Source organism: Choloepus didactylus, chromosome 23, assembly GCF_015220235.1.
Source record: "Choloepus didactylus isolate mChoDid1 chromosome 23, mChoDid1.pri, whole genome shotgun sequence".
NCBI classification, from domain to species: Eukaryota; Metazoa; Chordata; class Mammalia; order Pilosa; family Megalonychidae; genus Choloepus; species Choloepus didactylus.
This window is the reverse complement of record NC_051329.1, coordinates 1054860-1066882: the sequence shown is the minus strand read 5'-3', so window position 1 is coordinate 1066882 and position 12023 is coordinate 1054860. Positions and strand designations below refer to the sequence as shown.

The 12023-nt window shown below is 61.0% G+C and overlaps 1 protein-coding gene across 7 annotated transcripts in view; it reads right to left on the bottom strand.

Moving 5' to 3' along the window:
* The window catches only part of GALNT9 (polypeptide N-acetylgalactosaminyltransferase 9), a 120788-nt gene that overhangs the window by 34606 nt on the left and 74159 nt on the right, over positions 1–12023 (bottom strand). For 4 of the 7 annotated variants that reach the window (XM_037816844.1, XM_037816846.1, XM_037816850.1 and 1 more), the window contains exons 3-5: positions 7527–7693; positions 5535–5709; positions 2120–2317 (exon numbers count right to left, since the gene is read on the bottom strand). In XM_037816844.1, the coding sequence (XP_037672772.1) occupies positions 2120–2317; positions 5535–5709; positions 7527–7693 (540 nt within the window). Of the gene's footprint in view, positions 1–2119; positions 2318–5534; positions 5710–7526; positions 7694–12023 lie in introns of those variants that run through there. The other 3 variants (XM_037816845.1, XM_037816848.1, XM_037816849.1) reach the window with 3 other exon arrangements.

Genomic DNA, 12023 nt, shown 5'->3' with positions numbered 1-12023 from the left:
GCCTGCACCCAGGGGAGGAGCCGTCAGGGCTCCACGTTCCGCCCGAGGACCCACCAGGCTGGTTCCCAAAGCAGCTGCAGCGCTCTACAGCCCCAGCCACGTGCCAGCGCACACACGGGGAGCAGGGGCGCGGTGGGTCGGGGTGCCAGAGGCTCCCCCTGGACGTGGGGCTGCGTGCACCACATGACAACGGGCCCTGCGGACGCCCTGGTCACGTGGCCCGAGTCCACCGTGCGACAGTTAGTGCGCAGCGCATCCCAACGCACCGACGAACCTCGCCATCGTAAATTCACAGACCCTCATGCTGGAAGCTGACACAGCAGAGGCCCGAGACCCCCAGTCCTCACATTCCCCCACGGAGGACCCTGCAGGGCCCCTCGGATGGAGGCAGGAACCCCCCAGGCCACGTTTCGTCCTTCAGCACCAGCGACCGACTGTGGAAGGAAAACCTCAGACCCTGGGATCCCGGGTCCCGGCTCTGCCCAACACTCATCTCAGAGACCCTTGCTGGCCCGGCCTCCTCCAGTGGCCCCCAGACTCCGGCTCTGCCCCCACCCCCTTCTGGCTTCGGGGTGCCAGAGGTCACTCTCGTAACCCCAGGCACCGCATGCTGGAATCACCGCATCCTGCGCACAGGGGCTGAGCTTAACTGGCAGTGCCTGCAGCTGGGGCACTGGATTGGGCTTGTTTTAGGTAGAGTTTTTAAATTCGTCATCCGAGCTACTCAGAGGCTAACTTAGCACTGTGTGTCTCATCACCAAGGTGGGAGGTAGGTCACACGCAGGTACAGGTCAGCGCCGGAGCCTGGCACCCCCTCCCCAGACACGGGGTCAGCACCGGAGCCTGGCACCCCCTCCCCAGACACGGGGTCAGTGCCGGAGCCTGGCTGCCCTCACTCTGGAACCCTGAGCCCCTCCTAGGGTGGGGGGGCTTGGAACTGTGAACCCCAGAAAACCATGTTCCTAAACTAGAGAAGGTTCCCTCAGCTAAAGCAGCATGGCCGTGAGCCCTGTTCCTGGAGGCCTGGAGGGAAGCCACGGGGAAGCCACGGGAGCAGCTGGGAGCCGGAAGAGGAAGCCAGCGCCCCACAAGCATCGCCAAGTGACGGAAAAGCCCAGCAGCCCCGGAGGCAGCCGTCCAGCAGACAGCACCCGGGAGGGAGCCAGCCTTCCAGCCTCTGACACCGTGAGCAAGTACGTTCTGCTGTTACGCTGACCCCGCGTGGCATTTGTTTTTGCAGCCGGGAAACCAAAACAGAGGAGAGAGAGGACTTTCCGAGGCGCGATGGTGCACGGTCCGCTCACAGCCAGGCGGCCTGTGCCGGCAGTTTCGGGAGGACACACCCATTCCAGTGGAGGAGGCAGGGTGGGGTGCCCCAGCCCGGGACCCCGAAACCCACCCCAGAGTGTTGGTGGGGGTCTCGGGGGTTCATTCCAGGAGAAAGAAACCGCAGGGTCCCGGGAGAAACAGCTGCCCCTGGACTTGGAGGTGCCCGTTTCCCCGGCGCTTCTGGGGAGGGGCTGGAGGCTCTGGCGCCTGCAGGAGCTCAGCAGGTGATGAGAACACGTAGAGCCAGGCGGGGTCAGAAGGCAGGCAGAGGGTCCGCCACGCAAGGCGAACAACGGGGTGGTGGGGGCCGCCACCAACTGGGGAGCACACGCCCTGTTTGGGGGCTGTCTCGCCCCGGCTGCCCTCCCTCTTGTGAGAATGTGTGCCCTGCGCTGCCAGGCCTCCCCCTTTTCCAAAGAGGCTGGGATTAAGTATTTTAAAATGCAAAATCTCTCAATGTCATGTTTGGGGAGCTAATTCCAAACAAAATTACAAATCTGATGGGGTCAGATTAGCAGCTGGGTGGGCCTGTGCCTTTAGCCCTCTCCCCACCCGCTGGCCTCGCTGCCTGACCTTCCGGCTTGGGGTGGCCTCTGTGCCCCCCACGTCTGTCTGTCTCTCCTTCTCCACCTGCGGGTTCCTCTGTCCCCTCTGCTCTCTGACACGCTTCTTTGCCACATGGTGTCTCGGTCTCCCTCCCTCTCCGTCTCCCGCCTGTCTGTCTCTCTCCCCCAGTCATCGTGTCACACACCCGAGCCCGCCCTGCCCGAGCTCCCCCGCCGTCCCTCACCTGATGGGCGCCGACTCGTCGCCGCGGTCCAGCCAGTCCTGGGGCGGGACGATGTACATGCACCACAGGCCCCAGTTGTAGCCGTGCGCCGCGTTGGCATACTGCTGCACCTCGAACGTGCTGTACCTGATGTTGTCGATGGCCGGCAGCACCACGCGCCTCCTGTCCTCCCGGATCCGCGCCAGGGCCGGCTCCGCCCTGCAGAGGCACAGCGGCGTCAGGGGCCATGCGCCCAGCCCGGAGAGGCCCGTGCTGGCTCCGCTGCCTGCCTGGTGCCCGCCCGGCCAGCCCGTCTCCCTGCCCCGACCAGAACACGCAGCCTGAGCACCTGCTGGGGGCTGGGCCTCTCCAGGCACCCGGGACCCAGGGGAGGAAACGGGGAGAAAACCCTGCCCCCGGGCGGGGAGCCGGCAACGGGCCAGCGGGAAGAGACAGTGCGCTGGGCAGACCCCAACCAGCCGCTCCTGTGCCCTCAGCAGCACACGCGCCCGGGGCTCAGCGGCCGAGCGGGAGCGGAGGGGGGGGGTCCTCACGTCCCCAACACTCCGAGACGGGCTCTGGTGCCTGAAGGTCAAGGCCCCAGCCCCAGGCAGGGCCGAGCGTGACCCGAGCTCAGCTGGGGGACAAGAGTCACTTCCTAAAAGTGGCCAGAGCTCGTGCCATCCAGCGGCAGCCCCAATGCCCCTGGAGCCCATCCCGCCGGCTCTCCTGTCCCTCTGTCCTTCCCAGAAAGCACCTCGCGTTCCGGAGGTGGGACCAGCCCTCCCTGACCCACGGGACCCTCTGGCGAGGGCTTGTAGCTCAGCGGCTGGGAGCGTCCGGGTCAGCCCCCGGGACCACCCACGGCTGACGACTGACTGACGCGAGGACGGGAACACAGCCGGGAAGGCCGCCCTGTCCACAGCTCCGCATGGACACCCAGTCCCTGCCCTCCCTTCCTGCGCCTCGGAAAGGAGCATCCATCGACAGGACCAACCTGTCATGGGAGCCACGAGGGGAAGAGCCAAGGTTCAGGGGCCCCCGCCTGGTGGATGGGTGGAGGGGCTCCCAGTGCACCCGTGCGGAGCACAGCCAGACGGCGGCACGCAGAGGCACGCCCCCCGTGATGAATAAGTGAGGGACACGCTCTGCCAGCGGGGAGAGGAGAGCCCAGTACAGGGCAGGAGCTCCATGTTAAACAGCAGCACCCAGAAAGGGTGGGAGGGAGTGGGCAGTGGGGGGCCTGGGCACTCAGGGGACAGATGGACAGTGGGACGCGGGGGGGGACAGGAGGGAGCGAGGACAGGGGCAGCTCCCTCAGCGGCCAGGATGACTTTCCACGGGGCGCTCCACCGCAGTGGTGTGGTCAGCAGATGCGCGCCCCCAAGAAGGGGGTCCCCGGAGGAGGCGGCTGTGCGAGGACTGGCCGTTTCCCACCTGGGGCCTGGGGACCCCGGTGCCGCAGCGAGGGACGAGCAGGTTCGGGGTGGGGGTCCTGGGGATGGGCCTGCTTCCCGCCCTGAACAAACGCTGCTGTTCACCTGCCTTTGGGCCCCATGCAGAGGATTAATCACTGTTAGCAAAGCGCTGTCTACAAACATCTGCTAGTAAGGCAGGATCTTTTGTGGAGGCAACTTGGGGTGCGGGCTGTTTGCAGACGGAGAACTTGGAGCTCGTTTGTGAACATTAGAATTACGCGGCTTTAAAATCGCATTTTGCCATGACAGCCTCGTGGTACTCCTAGGTGCCCGGCACAAGCCAGGGAGCTTCATGGGGGCGGACTGGCCACGAGGATGGTTGTGCAGTGCGCGGCCTTGACAACTGTACGGAGGCCTGGTGGGGACAAGCGATGTAGATAAGTAAATGATAAAAGGAGATATGTTACATGGCGGCAAAAAGAGGAGCACCCAGGGCATAGGGGAGAGAGAGGTGGGGGCAACAGGGGAGTCAAAGCAGAACAAAAAGGGGGTGCAGGCTCAGGCAGACGGGGCTGGGAGAAGCCGGCCCTTAGAACCGTCACCACCCAGCCCCACGCAGCCCACGGCGCAGCTCCCGGGCCTCCCCACGCACAGACGGGCGTCCCCAGGCGGAGCCTTCCCGAGACCCTCGGAGCTCCCAGAGGCCACCGCAGACCCAGACGACGGACCGCAGGGAGGAGATTCAGGTGACACGCAGAGAGCCCGTGGCCGCCTCTGAGACCCGCCGCACCGACCCCCACTGTCCTGGGGGTTCCTCACAGCCCCCAGACTTCTGCGGAGTCCGTCTCAACAGGGGCCAGCGTCCGACCCGAGGGCTGCCCACTTCCCCCCCACCGTGGATAACTTCCTGGACAAGTGTCACCGTTCTGAAGGCCATGCCACGCCTTCGAGCCTCGACTTCTCCTCGGGGTCTGGGATTTGTGCCCCCAGCTCACGAGAGGGAATCATCTGGGTTGCTCTGGGCCGTGTAACCGAGGGCCATGGGCCGGCTCCACCTTCCCGAGGTGACAGGGCTGAAGCCAAGGTGTCAGCTCTCGGGGGTCTGCTCCGGGACGCACCCCTCCAGCCTCTGCGTCTGCCTCACATGGCCTCCACCCCCACATGGCGCCCTCCTCTGTCCATTGGGATCTGAAATCCCCCTTCTAGCGAGGGCCCATCATGCTGGCTCTAAGTCACCTGGTCATCCTAGCAGACACGTCAGCAAAGACTCTATTTCCAAATCAGGTCGCGTTTGTGCATCTTTTTGGGGGACACCATGGAACCCTAGCAAGAGCCCCCTGGGGGCCTGACGACCAGGCTCTGGGTCCCTGTGACGCTCTCCGCCTTCCAGCTGCTCCCGCGGAGCCGAGGCCGCTGGTCCATGCACCCCACTCTCGGGCTCCTGCCTCCTGGGGAGACACCGGCTCGCAGTGGGGGTTGAGGCTCAGCAGCCCCAGCTGTGGGGCGTCCCTGCAACCTGCCACCCCTGGCCACACCCCTCCAGGCTTCACGTGGGTGCCTTCTCCTCTGGAGCACAGCAGGAGCAAAAGGAGCATGGACTCTCTGATCTAGAATCTTCCATACCAGTGAAAAATGGCTTCTCAGGGCTCAGGACCCACCTGTCGTGACCAGCCTCGGTGCTATGGACGATCGTCTGTCCAGGCGCTGTGTTCCCAGCCTTGCTGTCATCCCTGACCAGAAGCCCCCCCTGCGGAGGTCCCTGTCCACAGCCCCACGCCCCCCCCACAAATGGCTCCGTCTCCCAGGAGCTGCACCCCAAGGGTCCCCCGCCTCTCCCGGCTCAGCCTGTGTCCCGGGACCCCCAGCGAGCCCCCCGAGGGAGCCCTGAGCCCAAGCCGCCCCTTCTTCCCGTGGCCCTGCTGTCAGGTGCTAGCAGGTGGGGGACCTAGACCGCAGCCCGGGGGCTGGGAGCAGCTCAAGGCACCCAGGGGTGCTCCCCAGCCTGCTGCCCGACCTACCAGCCCGTGCTGAACTCCACGTGGGCGTCGAAGAAGCCGACAACAGGGGCCGTGGCCGCCTTCCAGCCCTGCAGCCGCGCGCGGGTCAGGCCCTCGCGCCTGCTGTTGCGGACGATCTTCACGAGCCCGGGGTACCGCCTGCGGACGTACTGCTCCAGGCTGAACTTGAGCTCTGCTGCGGGGAGAGCAGGGGCGCCTCAGCCCGCCACCCCGGGGGGCCCTGCTCAGACCTCTGCTCCTGCCCCAGCCCGCGGTGCCAGCATCCTCATGGGAAACCCTGAGGGAGAGGCGGCTCGGCAAATGGAGGGCGTCACGTGGTGAGGTGCAGGGTGCACCAAGGCGGGGGCTGGCGCCGGGGGGCCGGAGCTTCCATGGGGGCGTGGGGGTGGTCCTGGGCTCCCGGGCCCCTCGTGGGGCTGCCACCCCCAGCTATCCCACCCGCACTGCCTGGGAGATCCAGGGGGCGGCTCGCGGACGTCGTCACGTCCACAGCCAGTGGCTCTCAGTCAGGACACTGCTCTCCAGTGGCCGCAGCCAGCCAGGTGGGGGCTTGAGAGGAAACCTGAGGCTTCCCGGAGAAGAGGAAACGCTTTCTCAGGACTCAGCTTCTACTCGTGCAGATCTCAGATGCAACCGCAGCACCATGGCCCGGCCACGTTGCACCCTGCTGGCTGCCCAGGGACCTCGGACCTGCTGGCCACCTCGATAGCATGAGCCAGGTCCTCAGAGTAAATCTCTGTACATTTGCACACACTCAGATGTGTGTACATGAGTGTGTATAGGTGTTTGCTTGCACCCACACATGTATATGCATGTGTATATGTGTGTATATGTACATATCTGGGCATGTTGATATCAGCAGCCCCATGTGTGCACACCCACATGTGTATATATGTGTGCACTGATGTGTGCACACCCCCACACGTGTATACTAGTGTATATAAGTGTGCACACACACCCGCACACATGTATCAACATGTGTATCGATGTGTGCATGCACCTGCACATGTATGTATGTGTACAGGTGTGTACATACCCACACGTGTGTGTGTGCATGCATGCGCCTGTACACATGTATATGCACGTGCATGGGTGTGCCTGTGTACACGGGTGGGTGTGTACTGATATTGTGAGCCCCATGTGCACACCCACACATGTACATATGTGTGTATCGCGTGTACACACGCCCACGCATTGTATATATGTGTGTATAGGTGTGCATGCACCCACACTTGTGCACATGCGTGCCTGTGGGTGTGCCTGTGTACACACGCGGTGTGAGTGGACACCGCTGCCGTGTGTGGGCTGGAGCTGGCAGCAGCCCCCGGAGGACCCTTTCCGTCCTGTCCCCCCCGCAGCGCAGGGCCACATGCCGGAAGGGTCAGCTCACGGCCTTGCAGGCGCAGGGCGGTGGGGGTCCCACAGTGTCTCCGCCCTGCCGGACGAACCGGGGGCTTCCCGCGCATCCCCCCTGCAGGCCACCTTCTCCGACTTGGAGCGGCCGCGTCTCCGGGGCCCGTCTCCTTCGGCTTCCACCAAGGGGCAGGACCGGGAGGGGCCAGTGGTTCAGAGGCGCCTCCGGAGCCTGGGGAGGGGTCTTAGCCTTGGCCCCGAGGGGTGGCCCCCGAGGCTGGGTTGGGGGCAACGGAAGAACCGCTGGCCTTCCCTGCTGCCAAGGCTCCCACCGGACCCCGGGGTCTGCTCGCTCGGGGCTTCAAGCGATGTCCTTGTCCCGACTCGTTCAAGGGCCACCCTGGGACCTGGGGATGGGCCTCCCTCGGGAAGAGGGTCCCCGCGGGGGGGATGAGCTAAGTGAGGGCGTCCTGGGCGAGGGGGCCCCAAAGCAGGTGCTCAGCGTCCTTGCAGGAGGACGGACACGTGGACACAGACACACAGACACAGGGAGCGCGTCACAGCCTGGAGCTCTGCTCGGAGCCTGTCGGAGGCCCCGGGGCCCCTAACCTCCCGCCCCCGCCTCGGCGGCCCACTCACCGTTGTCGCTGTTGTCGTCCACCAGGACGACCTCCTTGAGGAGCCGGGACGGGGTGTGGTTGATGGCGCTGTGCACGGAGCGCAGGATGACCGACAGGGCCTCGTTGGCGAAGATGAAGACCACCGAGATCTGGGGCAGGTCCGCGGGGTAGGTCATCTGCGCACACCTGCGGGACGGAGGGGCACGGTGGAGCGGGATGGGGGGCCGCCGGGATGGCGGGCTGCCAGGGCGGGTGCGGAGGACCCTGGGGTGCAGGGGAGTGTGCTGGGGCGCTCCCCGAAAGCAGCCAACATGGGCAAGTTATAAACCCTACAACCATGGAAGAGCGTGGCATTCGCCATAAATAGAAAACGGCCACAAAAACAGTTGGAGGAAAACCTGCATCAAATTTGTCTTGGAAGCCACGGCTGCCCCCGGACACGAGCCTGCTGTGCGCCCTCGCGCTCCTGCTGCCCCGCCCGAGCCTGCTCCTCGATGGGTCCAGAGGCCCGGCAGGAGGTGCGCAGGGGGTGCCACGCCCCGGGGCCGGCAGCCGAGCAGCCCCCTTGCACTCGGAGCTGGACGGCAGCACCCGGAGGCGGCGGGGGGCGTCCTGCCCCAGGCGTGCCCCGTTCCTGAGAGGCGAGCTCCGTGCCCAGCGCCTGCTGCCTGGGTCGCAAGGGGATGACAGAAGCAGAGGCGGGTCTGCAGGGGAACTCGGGGCGCGGATGCCCTCGGCTAACCCGAGAGCCCGGGGACCGAAGAGGACGACGCGTAGCCCTCCCGGAGCTGAGGCGGCGGAGGGTGGTGGCCGGCAGGGAACCGGGAAGAGCCAACAAGGGACGGCCAGAGCTGAGGCGCTTGCTTAGGCGTCTGAGAAGGCAAACGTTGTTGAGGTGACGGGTTACGTTCACAACGAGGGGGAGGAAATGAACTGCCACCCACAGAAACACAAACAGCACCTGAAACTACCAGACTGCAACCCAGTAGTCCGGACCCTTGAAGAAGATTGTGTAACGGTGTAGCTTACAAGGGGAGACAGTGTGATTGAGAAAGCCCCGTGGACCACACTCCCCACATCCAGTGTATGGATGGATGAGGAGAAAAATGGGGACACAAACTAAATGACAAATAGGGTGGGGTGGGGAGGATGATTTGGGTGTTCTTTACATTTATTTTTTATTCTTATTTTCAGTTTTTCTGGTGCAAGGAAAATGTTCAAAAAATAGATTGGGGTGATGAATGCACAACTATATGATGGTATTTATATGACGGTGTTGTGAATGGCTGTACACTTTGGATAGATTTTATGGTATGCGAATATATCTCAATAAAATTGAATTTAAAAAAACACAATAAATGGAAAAAAAAAAAAAAAAAAAGAGGAAACCAAAGGAGAAAGTGAGTAATTAAGATGATACAAGGAATCCAGTCAAGTATCTCAGATACTGCAGTGAATGTAAATAAATCAAATTTCCTTTTAAAATGGCAGAGGTCATTCAGTTAAGTAAAGCCACCCCTCGCCCCACACACACCTCTGCTAATTGATGTTTACAATAAGCACAGTCAAAATAAAGTGATTTAAAAAGGCTTGAAAATACTCAAATTGGAAAAGAGATACCAGGCAAATCCCACGGCCATGACCAGAAAAAGGAGTTCAGATAAATCTCCCAAGAAGGTGGGACTTGATGTTAAAAACTTCAAACATGACAAAGAAAAAATAGTTATCAACCTTTATGTACAAAGAGATCTGACAGCTACACAAATAAAGGGAAAACTGCCGGAAATGTAAGGGGATTTGGTGAAAATACAAGCACACTTCATTTTCGGAATTTGGTAGGCCTAAAAAGTAAGACTGAAGGAATGACATAATACATCCCTAATTCCTTCAGGGAAATATATTTTTTCATATGCCCCTAGAATACTTACAGAAAATGATCAAGTTTTTGCAAAAAACAAAAACCTTAACAAACATTTAGGCAGCAGGGCTCCTGCAGGCAGGCTGGCGGCAGGGCGGGGGGCGTGGGGGGAGGGGTGGGGGCAGGGCGGGGGGCGTGGGGGGAGGGGTGGGGGCAGGGCGGGGGGCGGGCAGCATGTGCAGCTGTGGGGGGTGCTCTGGGGGACCCCACTATTGGGTCAGTGCTCTGGGGTCACCATCTCAAAAGTCGTAATACTATTTCCTTTTCGCCTGTGTGTGAGTGGAATCTGGTGGCGCTCGGGGAGCTCGAAGGAAGAAAGTAAAAATCTTAGAGCTCAGTACCTTCAAGCAGCACTTCTTTCCTGCTCTTTGAACAGGACCCCCACGTTCTTATTTTGCACTGAGTCCCAGTGCAACCAGCGATGTAGCTAGTCTTGTTTGCAGGTGGTATCTCTCATCTAATCTAATAAAATCAGAAATAAGTGCTAAAAGTATAAAATTAAGAAACATCCTCTTATGTGCCCCTGCAATGAAAGGAGAAACGAAATTTGGATCACAGTCTGGGAAGCGAGGAAAAGGACAGCATTGCAATACAAAGCCTGTGGGACGGAGCAAAAACTCTGCTTCAAGAAAAATTTAGTTTTAAATGCTCTCATTATTAAAGAGAAATGGAGACTAAAGAAATTTAGTGCTCATTTTAAGATCCTAGAAAATCGTAAAAACAACTACGATGATGGAATTAACATGGGTCAACAGTGACATTAGCAAAGTAAAACACAAAAACATAATAGGAAAGGTGAGTATGTACAAAAGCTGGTTTTCTGAAAGCCCAATGAAAAGAAACTCCCTCATCATACGCTGAATTAAGGGACATGAGAAAGCGAAACGTGCAAGCTGGGGGACGAGAAGTGCGGGAACTGCGGGTTCCGAGGAGACTGGAGTAATTCCGAGGAAAGATGGCGCGGGCACTGGGGAGGGACACCGCGCAGCTAAACACGAGTTACCACGTGCGAAGCCGAGGATGCAGGAGAGCCAGTGACCCCACAGGGAGCGCCGGCCTCTTCCAGGAACACAGCGCTCCGGGCGGACAACCGGCTGGAGCAGCGCTCAGCCCACTCTGGGAAGGAGTTCAGTGTAGCAAGCACAGTATTTAAAAAGGACAGCTGGGGTGCAGGTGCACACATGTTGACAGTCAGCTGTCAGCAAATGGACCCTATGGCACCCACAAGCACTCACACGGCACACATGGGCACACAGATGAGCACACACAGGAGTACACACAACACAGGTGGGCTCACACGGGCACACATACAGACACACATGCACACACAACACAGATGGCCTCACGTGAGCCCACCTGAGCACACATGTGAGCACACAGAGGGGCACACACACAGCACACCTTTGAGCACACACACAAGCACACGTGGGCACATGTGAGCACACACCTGAGCGCACACCTGCACCCACAGCACACACGAGAACACACGAGCAATGCAGTGGGCAGCAGGTCCCCTCCAGGGCGCAGACCTGCCCACTACCCGTTGCTACCCTGTCCGGGGAGCTGAAGGAGCGAATTCACAGCCCCGTCAGAGAAGCCGGCAAGGCACCTGACAATGCTGGGCACCAATCCTAATAAAATCCCAAAGCGCTACAGCTGGAGGTAGTGTCCCGACTGGGTACCGCAAGAAGCCATCTCGCCTCCCTGGACTCGTTGCATGCACAATCCCGCCAGGCTGACCCCCACGTGGAGACCCCGTGCTCTCAGACAGGCCCCGGGCCGCGGGTGGGTCCGGGTTGGAGCTGCTGTGAGCAACAACCACCCGTGGAAGAGCAGTGCTAGGAGGCCCCAGCCTCGCAAGCTCTCTGCACAGAGCGTGTGTGCAAACCTCAGCACAGCCAGTCAGCCCTGGAGCAAAGCAGGGTGGCGGAGCCCCAGCAGGGAGCAAGCCCACGTCCACTGCCACGGGGTCTGCAGCTGTGCATTGCCCCCCGCCCCGGGGACACGGCTCAGACGCTCTGCCAGAGGTCATCCCTCAGGAAGATGCTTTCCGACGAGGAGGCTGCGCACCACTGCTCTGTAGAAGAAAAAGTCGGAACGCACAAGGTTCAGGAACTTGCTAAGTGTGCAAACCAGGAACAAGCCCGAGGGGAGGAAATGAGCTGTAAAGCCGGCTGCAGGAGAGAAACCAGCAGGCGTGTCGCAGACCTGCAGCGGGCAGTGGGTGCTGCGCAGCACCCCAGCCACGTGACCCCGCTGCGGCCTGTCTCCGGGACCCCCACGTGCACGCACCACCTTGCTCGCCCGGTTGCTTCTGCAGGGTCCGACACCTCACCTGGAACACGAACCCCACGAGAGCGGGTCTTTACCTCCTTCACTGCTGAACCCCAAGAACCCGGATCACTCGCCTGCTGAGTGAGTGAGTGAATGAATGAAGAAACGAATGGACCTCAATGCTACCCCTGGCCCGGCATCCCGGAAACATGTGGAAGCCAAACTTCCCATCCTGCCGAGTGGGTGGCAACAGGGTCACGCCCCTTTCCCTTCCACTGCCAGGTGAGGAGGAGGGGCCAGGGGACCCCGAGGCTCAGGTGCCTT